Genomic DNA, 25,213 nt, shown 5'->3' with positions numbered 1-25,213 from the left:
TTTAATTACTTATTATTATTAGAAATGACTTTAATGTATAAATTTGATTTGATTATTGTTAACGCAAAAGATATTTCGTATGATGTAGGTATTTATAATCTATATATATAAAACTCAAAGGTGACTGACTGACTGATTGACATAGTGATCTATCAACGCACAGCCCAAACCACTGGACGGATCGGGCTGAAATTTGGCATGCAGGTAGATGTTATGACGTAGGCATCCGCTAAGAAAGGGTTTTGATAAATTCCAACCCCAAGGGGTTCAAATAAAGGATGAAAGGTTGTATTTAATAATACTTCTTAAATCTTAACGCTAGCGAAGCCGCGGGCAACAGCCGTTATATATTTGCATGCTATTTTATGTATAGCTAAAAGTGCTAGTTCTTGATCTGAAATGATCTTTACCACCTATTGTATTCACCACTTTTATAGCAAATAAACGATTTAAATTTCAATTTGATTTGAATTACATTGCGACGTTTCACTGTGCAAAATTATCACTCCTCTCTAATCTCAACATTTCTAGCTTCTTCTCTACATGTTCTTGGTTTTTCTACTTTCAACAATAATATCCTGGCTGCACTGCTAAGCCCGTCAAACGTTTGTCATTAGTCTAGCCGCCAGAGGGCCGCCGCCATATAGAATAATGTCTAAAAATATTCGCCGTACGGTGAGTGATATATATTTCAGTAGAAGCTGTTAGTGCGTTCCGAACGACGTGACATTAGCCACAAATACACGTAGGTACTTACTGAATTAATTCGATAGATAAAAGGATATATTACTGCAATATTGTCACGCTAGAGCACTGACCTCCATTATACATTAAAGCTGGACTGATGATACCCAGATATATTTTGCGCCTATTTGAAGCGGAATCAGCTCCCCCAATATTCGGGAAGAGAACTAAGTCTGACGTTACTTGCAAATGGCCGCTCAATCTCTGTTGGTTGTAGAATATAATAGAAACTAGTATTAGTTCCAAGTACTCCCACTACTGCTATCAGCGCCAATATGGCGACTTTCAAACATCATTTTTACGTCAAATTTAGTTCTCACCGAATATTGGGGGAGCTGATTCCGCTTCGAATAATCACAAAAAATAGCTGTCATTTTAAAGGGTACCTATCATTAGTCTAACGTACTTGTATAATGGAGGTCAGTGCGCTAGAACCAACACAAGCATAGACTGTAAATAAAAAGTTTTGTTCGACGTTTGATAATTGTTTCTATTAATATTCTGAAATTATGACGTATGCAACATGTCAGATTTTGGTCAACATGTCGAATAATTTACTGTATGTGCTGGCAGCGCCCTTTGCTCCGATCTTAGCGTAATATTTCCTATTGTACAATTATTTCTGTTACTGAAAGTTGATATTTACTACACTACCTATATACAACCTTACAGTAAATTCTTTGAAGGAATTTTTATAAAAATACTACTGTCCCGGCAAACGTTTCTTTGTCATATTAAGTATTTCGCCCGTATTATTTTATTGAAGTGATTAAATACGTATGTCACCATGGCAACTTCCATCGCTATTCCGTCGCACAAACAATGGTCGCCGTCATAAATAATTTACTATTATTTATTCAACAAATGCACTTATCAATATAATAAGTACCCTGGAGCCGATTCTCAGACCCACTGAATATGCATATAAAATTTGGTTAAAATCAGGAAAACCGTTCCGGAGGAGTACGCGGCCTAACATTGTGACACGAGAATTTTATATGATTTATTTAATTAGTTCGAATTGGATTAACTATTAGTCAGTTACGTTAGGTTACACGTGCACCTAAAGTTAGTTTAACCGCAATAGACATAACTACGTTTAACCCATTATCCGCCAAAATGAAACCTAGCAACTGCTAAGTGATCTAAAACGCTATCAAAAAACATAAGTATTGTAAGTGTACCGTATCCACAACTCTATCGATAAAGTCCTGCCAAAATACTGCAGAGCAGTGATGCCAACATAAGTGTTATTAAAAAAAATACGCTGCAAAAATGTTACTCCCAGTAATACCGGCAAAAATTTGACCCCATAAGAAGCCTACTATATTTATTTTTCCCACTTTTAGAGGAAAATCCCCAAAGTTGGCAACACTGCCTCAGAGACCGGGCATGTTAAGCAAAATAATTAACGTTTGTCGATGCATCCAATCATAATCAATTTAGTCAGACGTGTTTCTAATCGCTGGCATAACCTACGATAACTCGTTCTGACGAAAGTCAAGGTCAGAGAATATCAGATGCCGTACAAACTCGTCCGAGTAGGTCAGATAGACACCTGATGCATTCTATTATTGTTTAGAACTTTAATATTTGTACCTAGATGTGAATAGGAGAAAAGAGAGAAAGATGAAAAAGTACTGTCCCTGCACAATGAACAAATTCGTTCTCAAAAATTTTGCCGAAACTTTAGTTAATAGAAATAATTTCATGTAGTTAGCTAGATTTTTTTTATTTTAGACCTTTACTAAGAAATGTTTTTATGAGACCTAGATTGCCTGCTGCAAGTTATTTGGTAAATGAATAAGTTCACTATATTTCTCCCAAATAGGTTCAGCTTTTAAGTATAAAGGGGTGGTAACAGACGCACTTTTGCTTTCAAAAATATTAGATATGTTTATTAACCATATATAGTGACAGGTGCGGGGTGTACATGAAAAGTGACAGAAATGAACAGTAATTAAAGCCGGGCTATTCCTGTCCCCCTCGCAAATGCTAACGGCCTCCAACGTCCAGACTAGGGATGTATTTTAGTACTACGGTCAGCATCCATACTAATATTATAAATGCGAAAGTGTGTCTGTCTGTTACCTCTTCACGGCCAAACCGCTGAACCGATTTTGATGAAATTTGGTATGAGGACACTTTGAGACTCGAGAAAGGACATAGGATACTTTTTATCTCGGAAAAACAAAACATAACTTAAAGTAAATAATTAAAACTAAACTAAATCATGCACCTCGGTTAGAACTATGAGCGAATGTATCCTGGAGGTCTGCTCTCGAATTCGATTTTGGTGCAACGGATTGAAAGCTATGCAACCTATTATCTTAAAACCTAAAGTACTAATTAGAACCTTCGACTGTATACATTTTACGAACGATTTTGGAATGTACCGGCCATTTAAATGGACCGGCTGTCAAATGCACACTCTAAAATTATCTTTTTCGCTAAGTTCAATGTAAAATATAGAATGTTTAATGACTATAATATTGTTATTATTGGCGTGGCTTTGCTCTTGCTTAAGTTCCGTCAAATACTTCACTGCTATTATCTTTTTGTGTCTAATAATACGGTTTTGGTATGATCTTGCCATGAAGCTTAATTGCCCTTGTCGTGGTATGAATTAGCACGCTTGAAATCAACTACACATTGCCCATAAATTTGGAAACTGATGTGGGATCTAACGTCCCAACTCAGGGCTTTAATAATATTTATTATTGAACTTAAATTAAATGTTTGTTTGAGTTTTATGGAATTAATGTTAAAACCTTAATAAAGTTAAAGTTAAATAATAATCATTGAGAGAGGCCTATGTCCAGCAGTGGACGACTACAGGCTGATATGATAATGATGATGATGAATCATTTAATGTCTATGAGTGCAGCTGTTACTCTTACATCGAATTTTACAACACTACTATCTACTTTTACTCTACATATTTGCCCATTAATAGACAAACATAATAGGCGATTATGATTTATGGCCGTGTAGAGATATTCCTCTAGGATTGTCCTTGATATCGACGTCGATTGTGCTTTGTAGTCACGGTAAACAGCTTTGTAATCCATACTTTAATACTTATCTATACTAATATTATAATTCTGCAGAGTTTGTTAGTTTGTTTGTTTGTTTGTATGTTTGAACGCGCTAATCTCATGAACTACTGGTCCGATTTGAAAAATTCTTTCAGTGCTAGATAGCCCATTTATCGAGGAAGGCTATAGGCTATATTTTATCACGCTAAGACTAATAGAAACGAAGAAATAGAGGAAAATGTGGAAAAAACGGGGGGAAATTATTTGAAAGGGCTTATTTGAACGCGCTAATCTCAAGAACTACTGGTCCGATTTGAAAAAGTATTTCAGCGTTAGATAGCCCATTGATCGAGGAAGGCTATAGGCTATATTTTATCACGCTAAGACTAATAAGAATGAAGAAACAGTGGAAAATATGGAAAAAACGGGGAAAATTATATGAAAGGACTTATTTGAACGCGCTAATCTCAGGAACTACTGGTTCGATTTAAAAAAATCTTTCAGTGTTAGATAGCTTATTTATCGGAGAAGGCCATATGCTATAATTTATTATTCTACGACTAATAGGAGCGAAGAAATAGAGGAAAATGTGGAAAATGTGGAAAAAACGAGGGAAATTATATGAAATTGCTTATTTCATTGCATTGCAATTTTTATGTTATTTGGCAAACATGAAGAATAGACCACGTTAATGAAATTCCTAAATTACGCAAGCGAAGCCGCGCGGAACATCTATATATAATAAAATCGTAGGAAAGTCAATGCTGTTTTGAATATCACTGAATATTTTTGTACAATAAATAATACTTGGGACGTTATCTACTATACCAACGCGGACGAAGTCGCAGGCAACAGCTTGTTACTTATAATATTATAAACGCGAAAGTGTGTCTGACAGTCTGTCTTTCTGTTTGTTACCGATTTAGCTGAAATTCGGTATGGAGAATGGAGATACCTTGAGTCCCTGAAAAATGTATGGTTCGCAACGACTTTCGGCGCAACGGAGTTGTGGGCGTCTTCTAGTAGCTTCTATGGCAAAACAACGTAATAAGTTGATTCAGTTATTAATAAATCAGGTTTACCGTACATAAACATCACTATAAGCCGTATTAATATATTAATTTAAGTTCGTCCGGCGCGGCGGTGGTGTTGCAGAACCCGTTTTGTAATACTTGTTTTTCATTGTCTTGATCACTTTTGATCAAAGGCTCTATTAAAAACTAATAACATGAAGACGAAATAAATCTTAGAAGGGTTCAAACCAGCAATGATATTATAATATAAAGTACTATACTCCACTCGGGCTAACTTGTCGCTAGCGGTCGTTGACTCCTTGTCAAAAACTTGTCATTTTCCATATAAAACAACGATAAACAATATCTGACACTTCATTGTCAATCGCGGTTTATATGGAAAATGACAAGTTTTTGACCGCTAGCGACAAGTTAGCCCGAGCGGAGTATAGTTGCTGCCTAAAACTGCGTTTCGCCAAAATGTCACGCGGGAACCGTACGTTTTTCCTTCGTCCTTTTCCGGGACTCAAAATATACCAAATTTCAGCAAAAGCAAAAAAAAGATGGAAACAGACAGACAGACATTCACACTCACTCAAAATTACGAGTCACAGATTTTCTCTCAAAATTTTATGAAGTTTTGTGTCGTGATTTTCCATATTTGTAATTTACCTCTTGAACTATATGCATACCCTATAAGTTATAGCTACACAAGTTCATAAACATGCCCAAACCACTAAACGGATTGAATTAAAAATATCCAGTAAACATACAACGTTTAACTACTAAAATAGTAGTTTTCTTTCATAGTTTTTGTAGATTTTCTGCAAATCGATGACTCTACATTATATTACAAGTTTTTTTTACACTTTCGTATCAAAATTCCATGGATGGCTTTGTTGTCTGCATGTTTGTCATATATCATGGATACCAGAAAGTAAACTATTCTAAACCAAGACCATGAGGAATGGCTCCATAGCACGAATCCTTAAATTCTAAACAGCCAACTACTTCGAAACTGTTTACTCATAGTATATCGCGTAGAAGATAAAAAAGGGAATAACACGCTAAGATTGGAGCAGAGGGCGCCAATAGCATATTATACAGTAAATAATCCGACCAAAATCCGACATTTTGCACACATCATATCAGTGTGTCAGTCAGAATATTGACAGCGACGTTGTCAAACGTCGAACTTTTTGTTTACAGACTGTGTTGGAGCTGGACTCTAGCGTGAAAATATTGTAGTGATAAGTGTATCCAATTGATACAACTTATAAAGAACGTTACAAAGAGTTATCAACTCGTTCGAATTGTTTAATTACCTAATTACCTAATATAACTTACCTTAAAAAGCGTTTTCCTCAAATATTGCTTACTTTTATTTCCATGAGCTTCGAAGCACGAGGATTTTACAGACTTCTTTTACCCAAAATACCCCAAACACGTGATAAAAGTTTTGACGGCGGTCATACGACCACTATATCTTGGCACCTGACCGCAAGCGGTCATATGACCCGTTTGCGTGCTCTACAAATCCTGACATTTAAGTTCAATAACAAAATGACTCATGAGTCACGGACTTCTAGGAAGGACAAAGTATTTGCATCAAAACCAGATTGTTGAGGGACCAATTAAAAGGATTTTAATAGTAATTTTTAATGTAACTAGCGATCTAGAACAGCGATTCCCAAAGTGGTCCAGGTCACAGGTGGACCCCCAGGGGTCCACGCGATACTAGACGGGGGTCTACATTGGCCCTGACGAAAAATGGGGGTCCACAATTGTAGGCGGGGGTTCATGTAAATTAATTTGCTTAGCAGTGAAGAACTTTTGTGTAAGCTTGATTTCGCTTATTAGAAAGCATAGGCCAGGGATGGCGGACCCTGTCTTATCAACGTGCCACTTTTCTGAACAATCACTAATCCTGACGCGCATAATTAAAAATATTATAATGCCCCTAGCTATAGATAACTTGACGCTTAATTGTAGAATAATCACTATAACAATTTTGTAATCAGTAGCGTGCCCAAAATTTATGTTGTGTGCCATTGGTTCGCCATCCCTGGCATAGGCTATCCGCCTATGCCAGGGGATATTACATTTGATGAAAAGCAGTGACTGTTACTTAAAATAATATCAAGTTTCATGGATCGGTATTGTTGGCGGCAGGGGATGCTTAGGGGGTCCGCACTATGCACCAACACCTTAAACTATGGAATGCTGTTCTCATCTCTGAGCAGGGGTGCCAAAATACTAACTACCCCTCTCCCCTCTGAATCGTGTCCAACTAAGGGCCGTCCGAATTGTTGACTGTCATAGTGTTTCAAACAGGCTGGACCCATTGAAATCACGCCGAGATGTAGCTTCACTCTGCATCCTCTATCGATTGTGTAACGGGGAGTGCTCTGGGGAGTTTAAAATCATACCTCCTGCAACTTTTCACCATTGGTCCAGCGAAAAATATACCATCCTCATCAGTCATCACCTGGATGAGTGGCAGTCTTCCGCCGTGCGTTTTTCGCGTAACTCTCTGCCGCGCACTGTAAACTCTGGAAGGCACTGTCACCAGTAGTATTTCCGGACCTATACGACCTGCAAACCTTCAAGAAGAGAACGTATTCCCTCATAAAAGGCCGGCAACGCACCTGCAGCTCTTCTGATGTTGCGAGTGTCCATGGGCGACGGTATTTGCTTTCCATCAGGTGACCCGTTTGCTCGTTTGCGCCCTTATTTTATTTAAAAAAAAAACTTTTGAGTGTAACTAGTGGTCCCATACCCAGTTACTAAGAAAAGATTTATACAGCGGATAACTATACAAGGTTTGCTTTTCTTCATTTTAACCACATATTACTAATTAGTAATTAAGAAAATAAGAGATACATTTTTCGGTGGCATTCCGGACAATCGTGAATCCGCATTACCGAGAGGGCCGTTAACGCATAATCGAGTTTCTACTGTACGATAATAATATGGTCAAACATACACAAACCTTTCTCGTTTTTATTGTTATTACAGTGATTTTCCTGAGGCATATCCTGAATTCCTTTCGTGTTTAACGAATATTTAATTATTGACAAACGATTTCCTCTCGCATTTCCGTCGAATCTATCACGGAGCGGCCATTTTTATTTAATTGGTTTCCCGTGGCAGAAATCACAGTGGCGACCAAACGCTGCTCTACATACACTTTATATATTATTATTTGTTCAATCCTAATCAAATCTTAACAAAAACATATTTTTTTTAGATTAAACTTCAATTTAATGAAGAGTTTGACGGAACTGATAATAACGTCACAATAGACATAAAATGTCCTGTGACTATATAGCAATATGACATATCTAATATTGCTATACTGTGATAATGTATGGGATAAATGATCTTATGTCAAAAATCAAAATCTTAGTTTAATTCTTCGAAGAATAAAAATAGTTATTACCGTTTTAAATTTGGTTCCTTTCGAACTGTTGAATATTGTAACGTCAGCCTGATACCGCTGAGGGGCCAGGGCCACCTTTGCAAATTTTTGACAAGTATTGTAGAACATGTTTCTTGACGAAGTTACTTTTCATTAGTTTTTATTATTCGTAGGTTTAATTAGATACAATTAAGTAATTAATATTCGTCTCTTGCGGCTGTTAGATCTTAGTTTTAAATGTCGATGTATGATGTATTTTTAACAGTCAACTTATTTTTATCTGACTTCCAAAAATGATGAGGATAAACAATAAGCAAGAAAAGAAAGTTTAGTTTGGATGTGTCTCTTGTGTAGTTTACCGTGAATGTAGTAACGCTGAAAGAGCTACATTAGGTATATATGCTACTATAAGAAATGCCCTACATGATATATTAATAATTTGCCTCTAGGATAATAAAAAGAACATAGAAACATAGAAGTCAAAAGTAACTCCTTCAACTGTGCTACAGTCTTTTAAGAAAGTGAAGACATTAAAAAGTGGCAACATCGTAGTGTTATCCCTTTTTTTCTTAGATAGATTTGAAAGGGATAACACTACGATGTTGCCACTTTTTAATTTCTTCACTTTCTTGACAGACTACACTTTGACTGAGAACTCTATTAAATAAAGTACACATATAAACACCTTAAAACATTATCTCTTTGTTTTGATACATTTAGCTTTTATACCTATTACCTATCCTTACTTCCATACTAATATTATAAATGCGATTGTATATCTCTCTGTCTGTTACCTCTTCACGCCCAAACCACTGAACCGATTTTGCTGGGTACTGAGTATGGGAAAGAAAATGTACAGTTTCCACGCTAAAAACGAATATTGGCGCTATCTAGTATTATAATAATCGGTAGCATTATAGCCGCAGCTTATTTACATTTAGAATGAAAGAGTATAATTGGTTTTCCGTGTCGCAACTCGGTCCACTATGTTACATGGACTGTATTAAATTTTTACAGCCCCATCCTTTACCGTACACGATTAATTGCGAAAACCATTTACTGAATTTATTATTGTTCCGAATGGCTTTAAAATTTAGCTTTTTTTCGCCATTTTGTAACATAAATTGATGCTGACTCCAACTGAACAGGGCAGAGTTATAAAGTTACGTATAGTATATGTAGTAATGTGGTTAAAGTTAAACTTCAAGTAAAGCCATTATAATAATTATTAATACGAGTTTGTAACATCAGTTTTCGGTCTTTCTCTTGAATTATGATGTCTTCTTTGTAAAAACTTACGATACGGTCGGAGCAGAGGGCGCTACTAGCATATACACGACCAAAATACTACATGCTGCACACTTCATAACAGAATATTGACGTTTTCAAACGTTGTCAAACGGCAAAAAAAAATGTTTTCTGTCTATGCTGGCCCCTAGCGTAAAAAGTTTCCGCAATATATATCCTATTGCCGATTAAAATTTCACTTTTTTATCAATAAAGCTCGAATACAATAACTATGAAGATAGTGAAAAAAAGGACTAGGTTTCAAAACTTACTAACCTACTCTAGGAAATTACTCTAGGTCAGTTCTCGGCAAAACATAAAAGACAAAACCAAAAACTTCTTCGTTTTTGTTCTTTGTTCCTTTGTTTTGGTTTTCTCTTCCAAGTTCAGTCTCTATGCTCTACCCGTACATATATACTTGTTATAAAAATATATCCTTCTATGTTTTGCAATTTATATGTATTCAGTGATAGTTGAGTTGAATTTTAATTGCGAAAATTTGTCTGTTTTCTGTCTGTTACTTTTAGACACTAAATCGATCTTGATTCTTGATGAGTTTGGACATAGATTAAGTCCTATGAAAGGGCATAAGACAGCTATTTCGAGGCAAATTGTTAGTATGTGATAAACGAATTCTTGTCTGAACGAAATACAAACATTTAGATAGTTCTGGACTCACATAATTATCATGAACTTTTAGCGCAATATGTTCTGCTTTATATTTCATCTCGTCATTTCCTCTACTCGTTATCATTCGCGATGTGCCGTAACGAGTTAACGAATTATAGCCTTGATTAATTTTTAGTGCGTGTTTACACTTTACAGTCTCAATGCTGCAAGTGCATTGCCCCGCACGAAAATAAATTGTCGCGACGCGGTGCGTACAACCGGTGCCGATGCTTAGGGATGTGCCTCGGAATTCGAAGACGCATGATTTTTAAATTTGGAACAGGTTTATTTTTTAACGGCCAGCACAGAGGGCTATAATGTACTAAACGGCCTGTCATCCTTCGCTGTCATGTCTATTTCTGATGTTTGGTTTGATTTTTATTTTTTATATTTTTAATCTTTTTGTAGTACTTATTGGTCGATATTGTATTAAAAATAATATCTGTATAATTTCTAAGTAGTAAAAAATTTAATAATTGATTTATTAAATCTTAAAAGTAATGAGAAGAGAAAAAAGTTAATTATCGTTTGCAGTTAGTTTTGTTTGAAAGACACAATTTGCGCGCCATCTTGGGTTTACAACCGACAAAAAGAATGCATGGGAGGTTCTGAATGACAAACGTTAACGTTTTTACACAAATCAGTTGTTAACATCGTTAATACAGATTCAATCGTGCATTTTATTAGCTTCAAGAATGCCGAACGAGACGCAATGGCGCTCCCGCCAAAACAGACTGACATTCTGTCACTGTCAGACATCACGTGATCTCTTGCTGCTCTTTTACTCTTAATTTATATTCGGTTATAAATAAACAAGCAGTGTATAAAGTGTCGTGTACTACCTACGTAACACTTTTTCTCGCAGGTGTCTTCATTAAGAAGACATCAATGCATTCAATGTTTGCCAGCGTAAAAAGTAAAATGTCAGCTCTTTTATTTCTTGAGATTTTTAACTTAACACGTCTTAAGATTTATTTTGCTTATGTGGTTTCAAAGAGAGTATAATATGAGTTGTACAGTTGAACTTACTTTAACCCTATGAGACAAACATTATGTTTTAAATAAATATAATGTAGAATCGGATTTCATTACTACAAAAAATTCAGTAAATCTAGAAAAGATGTTGCGGACTAAATAGCCGTGACAATTTAGCCTAGAAGCAATCCCACTTCTGATCTCAAGGACTGCATGACTATACTCTATTTTTTTTTAATTTTACTCCTAAACATAGAACTAAATGTATCAAAGATTGCCTATACAGATACACCAGAGGCTCTTTTGCCTCCTAACCAAACTGTGACCATAATTTCTAGGCTAAGCCACAAGCCGTCTGTCCGTTTGCAACAAAAACTGTATGAGTCAGCTTTCATTGTAGCGCAGACAACGGCGTGCGGTGCCGGCGCTGAACTGTGAATCACCAACACGCGAAGCGTTTTCATTATATCATACAGACCGTTCAAAGCTATAATATATGTATAACCATATACTAAGTAATAACTTTAGGGCATGTATGTATCTCTTACTATGGGCTTACTGTGAGTTAGAACGCTGTAACGCTGAACTGAGCTGAAAGTAAGTGAACGTTAAAACTTGAAAGAATTACTTCTGGTTCTATGAGAAATGTCTCACATCATAAATATTTGCCCATACAATAATTAAAAAACATATTCTTTTAACTGATACTTTCACAGAGAACTTTATTATAATATAAATAATGGACACATAATAATATTATACACTTTAGTATTAACACCTTGTTTTCTTACACCCTGTATTATATAGGTGTAAGAAATTTACATGGTAAAAAATTTAATAGTATACACATTACTTTGGAGTTTCTATTGTATTGACAGCCTTGTAGTTGGCATCATCTTATCGTTATTCCTTTCTGAGGCCATTGGATGACAGTGTCACAAAGAACATGACCCCTTTCAGGTTTCTGAAATCGAAAGCTTATTGCAATTTATAAGATACAATAAAAGTAAAAAATGGACACAGACCGACTACTACAAAATACCCTCAACCACAGACAAAATCCGTAAACTCTTAACCAAAACAACCACATCACGTCGATTATGTTATTACAATTCCTATTTGGATAAACAATTTGTTTTGAGAAAGCCACATTAAAAATGCCTTCATGTAAAAAATGTAACAGACTGTACGAGTAGAGATAGCAAAAAAATAGTTATTCTGTCCTGAAAATTAGTAACTACATATTGTGGACTCCGTTTCATGACAAGTCTAAGTAAAATTTATTTCGCAAATCTTGAAAATATTAGAAATATTAGGACAAATTGATTATTAATAAAAATATTATTCATACCGGATTTACGCTCATCTGCAGCTGTGGTTGTATATTTAATGCCTTTATCAACATATTAGACATAGACAACATGAAAAATCGTGTTCGTGCGGGTGTAAATAATAATTTTTAAACAATAACCAGAGATGGCTTTTCAGAAACTTCATCTGACATCCCCACGGAAATGAGGGTTGTTGAAATTCTATTTACCACCAGGTGCCGCGATGTAACGTTCAGGTCTATCGTGTCAAATAGACATAAAATCCTGACACATGACAGCTATGTCGTGACACATGACAGCTATATGATGACACATGACAGCTATATCGTGACCTATTCCCCGCATTCCATTTAGCGTTAAAAACGATCAAAACGCTCAAAATCGGAGGCATTTTGAGAGTTAGGCTACAGCGCGGCACCGTGGCAAATAGAATTTCAACAACCCTCAGTCGTATAAAGAAAATATTTGACTGAGTGAATTACAGATAAATGTAAAAATAGATTTAAATAATCATTAAATCCCTCTGAGTAAGCTTGAGAGTCATAAGATTCATTTGCTTAATAATGTGATTAGTTTTTTTGCTATCTGTACACCTGCGCGCAGACAGGGGCGGCGCGGACGCAGGTCAAACCTGATCTCGCTAACCATTGAGTTATTTCATCTCGGAATCTCAAAAGTAATACTTATATTCTTAGTAATAAGGTCCTGGCTAGAGGCAATATAATTGTGTTCTATAAAGCCTACTGACTCACATCGTACTTTTATCCTTATTCGCCTTTGGACGTGAAATTCCAATACGTATGAATGTGCTGGACTGGACAACATTTAATTGATAAATGGGTTAGTCCAATTATTATTATTAAACATTCTCAAATATTAATCGTTAAAAAATCTTTACTTACAACGAGAAGTTCACTGCTTCGCCCGCGTTTTTCGGTGTAATCGTAAATTTTCCGGCGATAAAAACTCTTTGTCTTTCACCGTCGCGTCGTCTACTCTATGACATATACATGGAGACTATGTTTATGGTTTTCAGTAAGATTGGCCTATTTTTAAAGCGTGTTCGATGAAAACAAACAAACTTTTCTTCTTTATAACTAGCTAAAAGCCAAGCTTTGTGAGGGCTCGCGTCCTCACACCTTGACTGACTGATGATAACACATCTACATAATTATAAATAAAAATTACTGTGTTAAAGCACAAATGATAGGTGTGATAGTTTTTCCGTAAAGTGTACCACAAAATGTACAGTTTGTGGGATATACTAGACTGATTAGTATATTAATTACAATATAGGTACATAGATGTAGAGCAAGCAACTTAAGCTATTAACCTAAAATGTTTAGCACATTTATCAATAGTATCATAAATCATTATATTTAACTTAAGATTTAAAATGATGAAAAGCCACCTAACTTAATCCACACTCAAACCATAATTAACCAACCACAATCTGTCGTTAAAAATCGTTTGAATAATCATCTCAGTTGAAAAGGGGTGCCACATTCCCATACCATTATAATTCAAAAAGGGTTAAGACAAAAAACGTAATTCAGTATGACAACCCCATATGCGGAGTCATCCGGCCGATTCGAAGACGTCATTAAAGAAGCTTCCTTCGTATAATTTAACAACACATGTTGCTCTCCGATAAATCTTTCCCGGTGTTGCCAAGTCCTTGTGGGAAAGATGCTGGAATATGGAGAAAATTTGATAGATCATAATTATGATATTACTTATTATACATTTTTGTACCCCTTACGAATAAAAAAGATTGATACAAGAAAAATTCATTCGAAAGTTTAGTCTCTATCTTTCAAATTACTTTTTCAATGTACTAAAACATAACAAATAATTCCATTCCAAACTACATTCATTTGTATTTTGGGAATAATATTATCTTATACTAGCTGTCGCGGCAAACGTTTCTTTGCCATATAAAGTATTTCACCCATATTATTTTATTGAAGTGACTAAATAAGTATGTCACCATGGCAACGTCCATCGCTATCCCGTCGCACAAACAATGGTCGCCGTCAGTCTCGAGTCGTAATAATTTACTATTATTTATTCAACAAATGCACTTATCAATATAAAAAGTACCCAGTAGCCGATTCTCAGACCCACTGAATATGCATATAAAATTTGGTTAAAATCAGTACTTAAAGCCGTTTCGGAGGAGTACGCGGTCTAACATTGTGACACGAGAATTTTGTACATTAGATTATGTCTCCATTTGTAGACACTAAGGAATGCCGGAAGTAGACTAATTTATTTTATTTTACAATTTATGTACACACAAAATGAAGTTAACAACTAAAAATGTGTTTTGTACAAAGGTACATCTTAGGTAGGTAGGTAGGTTTATACTAAACTAAATAACTAGACAGATCAAATTATACTTGTTTGATTACTGTAATTATAAATTATTAGCCAGCTATAATTGGTGTGCGCAGTGTGATAGATTGGATTGGTCGTTTGCACACAATTGTGTTTCAGTAGTTGAAGATCACAGATTACTCGTGTTAAAGAGAAAAATACGCGGGAGAGCCATGCTTCGGCACGAATGGGCCGGCTCGACCGGAGAAATACCACGTTCTCACAGAAAACCGGCGTGTAACACCGCTTGCGCTGTGTTTCGCCGAGTGAGTGAGTTTACCGGTGGCCCAATCCCCTACCCTATTCCCGTCCTTACCCTCCCCTATTACCCTATTCCCTCTTAAAAATTTTGCTCTTTCAGCTCTGCTATTTTCATAGTGAACTCTATAGAACGGAGACATACAAACCCTAAAGTATTATTACTTAGTTTTGTTACACCCTATATACTGAATATAATTTTTATGTCTGTACATTATTTACTACGAAAGTTCTAATTGGCTTCTTAAAAAGATAACGATCGTTTATACTTTAGATTGTACGAATCGATTGTTGTGGTTCGAGTTTTTAAAAGATTTTATCAAACCTGTATTATCTGACACCTTCTGGACTACTTTTGACCGGTATCTTCCAGTCGATCTGACTAGACAAAGGTTTAACAAGTACTGATTACTAGCAGCGAAAATTAACACAAGTTACACGACCATTAGCTTTTATATAGACAATAAAATCGATATATAGATGTCGAAACCACGTAGTGATTATATTCTCTTTGGTCGAAACATAAAATGTCTACGCAAGAAACACCAGTATTACGAACATTGAAATATGAAATAAACATAAAATTTTACTGCGGCCCAAAAACAATTCACAATCACCCGTAGTGTGAATTTAAAAACATGAACAACATCGATATTTGCTCACGAAACGGCTCCGAGCTCCCATTATCTACGTTTTACGTGAATTTACATAATATTTCAGATTTAAACGAGTAACGAGTAGCGTCAAAACGATAATAGCCGTATGCATCCGCCATTTGCAATACGCTTTGGGCGGGAAAAGAAAATGGCCGCTAATATTTTACATATCGTCATTAAAGTGAAACGCTATCATTACAACGCGGTTTGTTTTCTAATTTTGATTCGATTCTGATTATTTGTTGTTCGATTATTGATAGCTTAGATTCGTTGATATTTTGCGAAAATTGTTATGCAATTGAATTTTAACGTTTTTAGTAAAATTATGAGACACGTTATAATAATTATCTTTTGTCGAGCAGACAAAAGATAATTATTATAACGTGTCTCATGCTTTCTACCATTTTGTGCCTGATGCATAATTATAATAAGCATTGGGTATTGTGGATCAAACTGTATGTTTATTTGCAATTTTGGCAATTTCAAGTCTATTTTAATCAACGGTCATGTCGCCCAAAGTTATCAGACATATAAAGAATTATCGTACACAGAGTGCCAGACACCCTCCTGATTCGTAAACACAAATAAAACAAATCCAGTCGTATATATCACGGCAAGTCATATATAATACGGTGCTCGGTAGCCATCAAAAACGTCGCACCCGAGACGGAATGTGACATTTTATTAAATTCTTATTTGGCAGCCGGCGGTGCATCGAGACACGCGACTGCCGCACGCAAACATAACTGGCTTCCAAATAAAGGATTATCCCATTTTAACGTGTAAACTTTTTTAAATATTCACAAATTCACCCGCTTTTAATAAATCCTTTAACTTGTAAGGTTTTTTAAGCGTCTTGTCATTTAGGGGCGATTTCACCAAAGAAATGGAACACGTTCAAAGCACTCTGAACCGGTTCAAAACGTATAAACGCAATTATAACATCGAAATGCATTTCACCAGCATAAACTGAACGCGTTCACAGCAAATCCGAGTTTTATCTTCTGAACGCCCAACGTCCGAAGTTTAACGTCATAAAACCCGTTCAAGCCCTGTCATGGCGGAATGAAAAACATAGACAAAATGAATGTCAAGATGAGAGTTTTGACACATGCGTTTGTTAGTTTATGTATTGTTTCTTGCTATTTTGTAGTTAAATTAACATGAAAAGGCTTTAAAATAATGAAAACATGTAAAATAATCGAGTGACGTCACGTAAACTTAGATTTAATAATCACGATCAAAAGAAGTTTGTGAAATCCAATCGAAACAAAACGAGATTTACGTCGCAGCATGAACGCGTTCTATGGGAACTAAGTTTTATAAAACTAGGTTTTATGTGTGTTTGGTGAAATCCCACCTTATTCATTCTTGATTTTTAACTAACCGTGTCTTTTCCTTCTTTACAGACACGACCGCCCCGTACGTCCTCTACAAGGATGGAGTGGAGCGCGCCCCGCCGGGCACGCAGTGGGGTGGCGCCGTGCTGGACGGCGGCTACCAGAGCATGCAGCACCAGAGCCCCGGGGGACCCTCCCCGCAGCCCGAGCCGCAACTAGCCTCGCCAGCGCCCTCGCCCTACCCGCCCGCGCCGCCGCCCCCCGACCCCGCGGCGGACGAGGCCGCGCAGCTAGCGCAGCAGCAGGCCCAGCAGCAGGCGCAACAGCAGGCGCAGCAGCAGACGTCCCCCGAGCACATGCAAGTCGAGCAGCAGATGAACCAGCAGCAGCCGCCTTCTCAGGACCATCTCGATCGCACCCCGTGCTTCATCCCCCAGCCGGAGCTGCAGCAGCAGTACACGCCGTACTTTAAGGACACCAGACCCGCGAGTCACATGCTCGGAACGGGCGGCTTTCCGCTCCATTATCTGAAACAGAACGGCGGAGTTCTATCGCTCGAGGGCCCGCTAGACCAGTACGCCACTCCCGATTTGCGCCACCTACCTGATATCGTGCAAGCGGAGCCCCCGAAGCCTCGAAAACACAATCCCAACTCCGAGCTCCGCCTGTTCAAATGCCTGACGTGCGGTAAAGACTTCAAACAGAAGTCGACGCTGCTGCAGCACGAGCGGATCCACACAGACTCGCGGCCGTACGGGTGCCCGGAGTGCGGCAAGCGGTTCCGCCAGCAGTCCCACCTGACGCAGCACCTCCGCATCCACGCCAACGAGAAACCGTACGCGTGCGTGTACTGCCCGCGCTCCTTCCGCCAGCGGGCCATCCTCAACCAGCACCTGCGCATCCATTCCGGTGAGAAGCCATATACGTGCGGCGAGTGCGGCAAACATTTCCGCCAGAAGGCCATCCTGAACCAGCACGTCCGCACACACCAAGGCGAGCGCTATTCACACATATATGCCCCGGCCAGCTCCCCGCACGCGCCGCCCGCACTGACCCGAAGCGATCGCGTCAATGCCGGCGCCGCCTGCGATCCCCGCCAACCTTCACCCGTTCGATTCGGTCTCGCATCCATTGGCCTTCCTATCAGTCAAATTCTCGGTCCCCTCGTCGCCCGCCTAGCGGAGCGCGCTCGCGAGACGCGGAACCGATCGCCGGACGCTCCTGTAACCGTCCCCAGTTCGATTAACCCACTCGTCGATTACCCCATTCCGGACAAACCGGTCCCTGTAACTGACCAATGTGTGTAATTTTTCCAGACGTTTCCCCGCATCTTATCTTCAAGAACGGGACGACGCCGACGTTGTGGCCTCAAGACGTACCGTTCCCGCCGGACGAAAACAAGGAGGAGATACAGTCAACCTTCGGGGACGCGGACGGCCAGAACGGGGAGCAGCGCGGGTCATGTTTTTCGCCCGGCGATACGGCTCAGTATCCAGCATACTTTAAAGACACGAAGGGTCTGAATCACACAGTTTTCGGCTCTGGATTGTCCCTTCAATATCTGAAGGGCGGAAAGCTTCCGGACGTCCTTGGCGGGCGCGCGATGCCGCTGTACGTACGTTGTCCCATTTGCCAGAAGGAGTTCAAGCAGAAGTCCACTCTCTTACAGCACGGCTGCATCCACATCGAGTCGAGGCCCTACCCGTGCCCGGAGTGCGGCAAACGCTTCCGACAGCAGTCGCATCTCACGCAACATCTGCGCATTCACACTAACGAGAAGCCCTACGGGTGCGTATACTGCCCGCGATTCTTCCGCCAGCGGACGATCCTCAACCAGCACCTACGCATTCACACCGGAGAGAAGCCGTACAAGTGCACGCAGTGCGGAAAAGACTTCAGGCAGAAGGCCATCCTGGACCAGCACACGCGGACGCACCAGGGCGACCGGCCATTCTGCTGCCCGATGCCGAACTGCCGGCGGCGCTTCGCGACGGAGCCGGAGGTGAAAAAACACATCGACAACCACATGAACCCGCACGCGGCCAAGACCCGGCGCGCCGACGCCAAGACGCCGCGCCCGCTGCCGCCCGCATCCGCCGTGGTCAAGCCCGAGCTGTACTTCCCGCAGTGCTACGCGCCGCCCTTCCAGCAGTTCGGCGGCGGGCCGGAGTTCAAGCCGGCGGTGGGGGCGGGCGGCGCCTGCCTGCCCGCGCAGTGACCCACGCCGCCGCGGTGGCCGCCTGCGCCGCCGCCGCCGCTCGCCCCTCCCACCCCGCACGACCTGTACGTCGACCGTCTCTACAACTAGAGCCGCCAGTATACGACTCACCGACTTCATCGTGAGTACAGAAATAGCCGGATCGCTGTAAACATGCTTCGATCTGTAAATAGCGATTTATACTCTCCCGAATCTGTCGCGGACCCCCCGAGTACTGTTACCGTTCTGAAACGAGTATAGATAGCGTTTTTGCCCCGTAATGTTAAGTTACCACGTAAGGATTAGGTTTGTCGGTGACCACGGTCCGCATGCGATGTGCGCCGACGTCCAGCGGAAGGAACCAGAGATTAGATTGTAAACGACTCCACGTCGACGTAAAGGCGTGAGCGTGATCTATTACCACGATTTTATATTTCGCGATGAATGCTTTCGGTACGGAGATGTGCCTAATTGTAATAAATATACATATTTTTTAGATGTTAAGTTTACTTTATTTACGAGTGCTAAGATACGGCGAAACGTATAGGGGTATGATGCTCAAGACGTGTATAAAATATAGGTAAATTAATGAAAATTTCGGGCCAATTATCTGAATCTTCTAGATGAGATATTTAAAATTCTAAATTGGATAAATGAGGGGAAAGAATGCAAACCAAAAACCTAGGTTACCTTTTGCCATCATGTTTTAGTACTACGATTCTGTCGGTCGCGTTTTCCGGGAGTTTACCGTAACACTGTAGGTGCCAAATATATTTAATGTCCGGACATAGCGTGTCTAGTTTACGTTGTTACCAGTCGACAAGCGAAACAGTTGAATTGCATTTAAGGAAAGGCTCAGACTGAGTAGGACTGTGATAGGTAGGTTAGGCGTATACTTCGCTCACATAGCGTTAAATTTACGTGTTAAATGACGAAACGTGATTGAGATTTTTTTTTTTTTGGAAAAGTGTGAATGTTGTAAAGATTTTACAAAAAAATCTAAATTAATAAAATTAAATCTAATTATTAAAACAATTGAAAATGTTACTAGATATATTCTTTTCGATTCGGAGGATTGTTATTTCGACTGATAATTTGATGAGTGAGATTAGTGAATTTTAACCGATGTGTCGCCTCGTGGGAAATCTGGACCGGTGATCAGATATGTATCCGTTTAGCTTAGACTCGAATTACCAAGCAATTCGATCATTCATCGCGAAATAAACTTAGTTTTAGGGAGAATAAATATATATGAATTTTTGTGGGTGCGTCGAGATAGTCCGGGGTCCAACGCTCGTCATCGCGTCCGCAATCCACTAGACATAGAACTTCAGATTTCAAAATTATTTGATAACGTCTCTATTGATCAGAGTTGATATATGTGATATATCGGTTTGTTATTATATTGTAGGAGCGTCCTGAGTCTCCGGGACTATAAACTGCCGCGCGGGCTCCCGGACTATTCCGACGGACTTTTTTATCGTTTTATTGTCTCTGTTTGTATGTATAGACGACTTATATATAGCTTATTTTATGATATTATTGTGATGGTTTCGTTTTCCTACCGCATAAGAAATGTTATGTATTTACTATTAGATGTAATAGAAGGAAAGTTTGCAGTCACAACTGGAGCTAAATAATTTGAAGACGCGATTACTTTTACGGTTGATTTTATGAAATTATCTCGTTGGATGTGTATGAAAAATTCTGCGTAGTCAGCGTGGATGTCGACCTTTACGAGAAAATCCCGATTAAACCAGGTTATAAGTTAAATATCTAAGTTTCAATATGTAAAAACGAAGTGCTATCATCTCATTCAACTGTTGAGTGCAAAAAGTCTTGAAATCTATAAGGTAAAGTTTGCTTCGTATTTTTATGTAGACGACATTATTGATTACTTAAGATATTAAAAAATAATATGTTAGTCGTGCGGCTATTTTCTACGGTACAATTAACCGTTTACGAGTGTGTCGAGCCAATCCTTCAAATTGGCGGATCGAAGAAAGGTCGACATCCAGCCGATGAGCTACTCCGTCACATTATGTTTCTGGTTGATTTTCCTATCAAACTTTTGGAGGTTTACAAATGAAAAACATCATTTTGAAGAAGAATTTAATAGACTTTATCTTCCGTGACTAAAATTTTCCACAGCGAATGTGATCCTCCGTCAGGCCAGCCGTGCCGCGCCCGGGCACCCATATTCTACAAGATAGTATACAGCAGGGGCCGACTCCGCCGCCGGCCGGCTCGAAGCGTTCGACGAAGTCCAAAGCCACAGAGCGCCGCTCTCACATTTCGACAAACGTTCGCTCGAACGCTCGCCAATCGGAGCGCGGTCGGTGGCGGAGCTGGCCCCTTAATAATTTAATTATACCTACCACAATACAGCCTTAAACAATAATAGCTATAAGTATTTTTATACAGTTTACTGTACTTTTTGTTACTACCCCCGGGCGCGGACCGCGAGCGGCTCGGTCTACTCGTAGCGCGGTGCCCCGCTCGCGTCACTTTGACGTTCGACTTCGCCGCCGCTGTCAACGTCGAAGTGACAGGAGCGCGGTGCCGCCCTAGGAGGCGACCGCGCCGCCGGGGCCGCAGTAAGTTTGAATACATAATACAATACAGTGCCATAGCCGAGTACTAACCTCAGATTTATACTTATTAGATTTTTATACCGATACAAATGGATTTAATTTTTAAATATAACAAAGGTGATTAAGTATACAGAGATTAAAGATGATATTTTATACATTTATTACAAACAATATTATTAAATGTAATTGTGAAATAGATTTTAAATTTTAGTGATTACAGCTTGCCGCGTACCTACCTAATACTGGAAACAGGTTTTTGTAACTCAATCGGTCGGGGTTGCGGCGCCGCCGGGCGCTCGCCCCGCGGAGGGTACGTCGAGTTGACGGTTTTAGCGTTTATTTACAGCGTGGTTTAATGTAAATACATATCACAGAAATAGGCAGTGTTATAATATATCATATTCGGATGGGTTTTGGTTTTGTTTCGACACCGACGAACCGTCGTTAGGAGCTCCGAGTTCCGTCTGTGCTCAGGTTTCGTTACAGTTTGCTCAATTCGTGTATACCTAACGTTGCTCGTGCTAGTTTTATATTTTATGTTACTGATCTTTTTGTATAATATTGTTAGAGAGCACGGTTTTGCTTTTCTCGTTACTCTAAGCCTTAAAGTTAGGTACTCCTGTCGGTGTGCGTAGCTGAGCTCGGACAGACGAGCCGGTTGAATTATAAATTATTATTTTTAATTTATTGTGCCGTCCGTTTCCTTTCGAAGCTTATTTCGTGAAACTCGTTCGCTGCACTCGCTGACATTTAGTTAGGTTCGTACCATGTTCCTAGCCTTATCGTAATATTTATTTTTATTCCTTCGCCGCTACACTTGTACTAATATGTATTCTGTGCCGCTACGCAGATCTGTTTATTCTTAGTTAGTCGCTGTATTTTCGTGCCCGCTACTCGTCTAAGTTTCCATGTCGAATTTCCGACGTTTCGATCCCACTTCTGAATCTTTAATCTATCATCGCATTTTTTTTTATTAACCTTAATTAACTTATGTTAAGTCGTTAACGATTAAAAGGAGAGAATAAGATTGCATCGTGAACGTATACTTTGCATAATAATATTTATATCGTCGAGGATGTCAATTGTATAAAATACAATGGTTGAGCGATCTAAACCTGTGCTTAGCTTAAAGACGTTAATTTAAGGTTTATAGTTCATTTGGAGCATCAGTAGCGAGTCTTCGTGTAACTAGTCGACCAGCATGAAATCAAAAGATTATCAAAATTTTTTAAACGTTTGCGAGTAGAGTAACCCCCCCGTCTGGAACACTTTTTGCGAAATAGAAATGCTAGTCGGCTTGTTATGATTTTTGGATTAGAATGCATTTATTAGTGATCTCAAAGCGAATCCGTCGCTGATAAGATTTGGCAAATATAAATTGTAAGTCGATCGTATTTCTCGACATTTCGAACATAGTTTAGGTAATAAAACGTGTTTGCTTTTCGTCGTTTATACGGGCGTTCGCGTTTCTATCGAACGTATCGGAAAATTTTTCATCCAATCACCCGAAAATTTTTAAACAAGTGGTCGATAAAAAGTTTTCTTAGTTTTGATAAGAATTTAATATCGCGTGAAATCATATTTCCATTCTGTTTTATGAAATATTAATATTTAGATTATTAAACATCTATTATCGTACTCTGTACAACATACCATAGGTATACATAAGATATACGCATCGGTGCATCTTTGAAATAAATATATGAATGCCGAGCAAAAAACTTAAGTTTCACTGTTCACACGCGCGCATTCATATACAAAATATTGGTATGACCAGTTTCAAAAATGCACATATTCATTATCATAGAATATGATTATTGTATTAAAAATCTTATTTGTAATCCTGAAAGAACCAATAATAATAATTTGTAACATTATTGGCGCGAATGGATTGAAGTTGGCTACGAATTATTTTTTTGTCTTCCATTTTTATTCGTTGTCGTTTTCGTTTCGTATAGTCTGTCGCGGGTTCACTGTAGTGTATCTGTGGAGTCGTATTCGAATTTTGAATGTTTTTGAAACATTTCGAGGCGCAGGAGGCGCGCGTGTGCAATATTATCTCGTCGGTTCGGCGCTAGCTCGACAAATAATTGGTAGCCAACGTGTAGCCTATTAAGTTTTAATTAGGTGCGACCTGCATTTAAGAGACACTGCCGCTCGCCAACCGCTGTCACATATTATTAATAAATTAATTTCTATTACAATAGAGACTTGTTGAAACAGTTCCACAATAAAGTAAGAGTTGTTGAATTTTTTATAAAAGATAAAAACATATTAGATATATGATCTTGTAGTCTGGATTGAGTTTTTTTTTACAAATTTTATGCCGCGCCCGGTCGTGTCGCCCGTTAAGCTTATTTTTGCTACAATACTTATTTACCACGAATGTTTACTTATACCGAATAGTACAATAGATATACATATTATACAAGATATACAATAGATTTTTATACAACAGATGCCGTGATATATGAAGATTTTTTTTAGAAAGCGCAGTGGGCGGCGCCGCCGGCGCAATTGGTTTCAGTGAGATGGGTGCTGTTATATTATTGTACATATTTATTGTAATATACGACAATAGACTGGTAATTTTACACTGTTGTTAGGTTTCTACGGCGGGGTGGGGTCGCCTGTCGGCCACACGACTTTATTTGTCTTCCATACTAGCTAATAACATTTTCGCAAACGCAGAAAAGTAAAAAAACTGACATCCAACTTTTTTTATTTTCCTGCGTTTAGCGGAGGCGAAGGATTTTTTTGGTTGACTGTACATAATAGAGCACATGTAGTAGAATATAACACGAGTACAGTTAACTTCAATAGTAACTTACGAGTCTTCTTTGTATATAGGAATAGAGTAATTATTGTTATGCTGCTGTATGTTTACTGTTACAGCGTTTTCAGTTTCCTATGCCCGCGTCAACTATTTCATGGAGTAACCGTATTCGATATTATGTATTACACTTCGAATTTATCCAATGACCCTGCATTTAAAATTGTTTTCAAAACCTGAACATCTGAATTTCTTTCAATGTATTTATTTCTTACTAGATGTCATATGAAGTTCTTCGGGTCACTTCGGGACACCCGAAGAACTTCAGATCACTTTTCTCCTACTTTATATTATAAACCTTCTCTGGACTTCTACGAATATTCCAAGACTAAAATTCACCAAATCCGTTCAGCCTTTCTCAAGTTTTAACGAGACTAACAAAATTTTAATCTTATTTTTATTTTATTATAAATAAAATATTCTACATTTAAAATCTACATAATATATCATATCATTAGCAAAACAGCACGGTAGGGTA

At 38.7% G+C, this 25,213-nt stretch overlaps 1 protein-coding gene and 1 long non-coding RNA gene across 2 annotated transcripts in view; one reads left to right on the top strand and one right to left on the bottom strand.

Annotated features, from left to right (window-relative positions):
• LOC121738479 (myeloid zinc finger 1) overlaps nucleotides 1-19,329 on the top strand; it is a 48,139-nt gene extending 28,810 nt beyond the window's left edge. The window contains exons 2-3 of the mRNA XM_042130548.1: nucleotides 17,181-18,020; nucleotides 18,428-19,329. Of these exons, the coding sequence (XP_041986482.1) occupies nucleotides 17,181-18,020; nucleotides 18,428-19,329 (1,742 nt within the window). The remainder of the gene's footprint in view (nucleotides 1-17,180; nucleotides 18,021-18,427) is intronic.
• LOC121738486 lies at nucleotides 1,283-24,875 on the bottom strand. Its single transcript, XR_006037295.1, has 3 exons — nucleotides 24,865-24,875; nucleotides 6,681-6,685; nucleotides 1,283-1,349 (listed from the first exon to the last, which is right to left on the bottom strand). It is a non-coding gene; the product is annotated as an uncharacterized LOC121738486 (long non-coding RNA).
• Nucleotides 24,876-25,213: the final 338 nt, after the last annotated feature.

The sequence above is a fragment of the Aricia agestis genome, chromosome Z (assembly GCF_905147365.1).
Source record: "Aricia agestis chromosome Z, ilAriAges1.1, whole genome shotgun sequence".
Taxonomy (NCBI): Eukaryota; Metazoa; Arthropoda; class Insecta; order Lepidoptera; family Lycaenidae; genus Aricia; species Aricia agestis.
The sequence above is the reverse complement of the archived record's forward strand: the minus strand, read 5'-3'. Positions and strand labels throughout refer to the sequence as shown.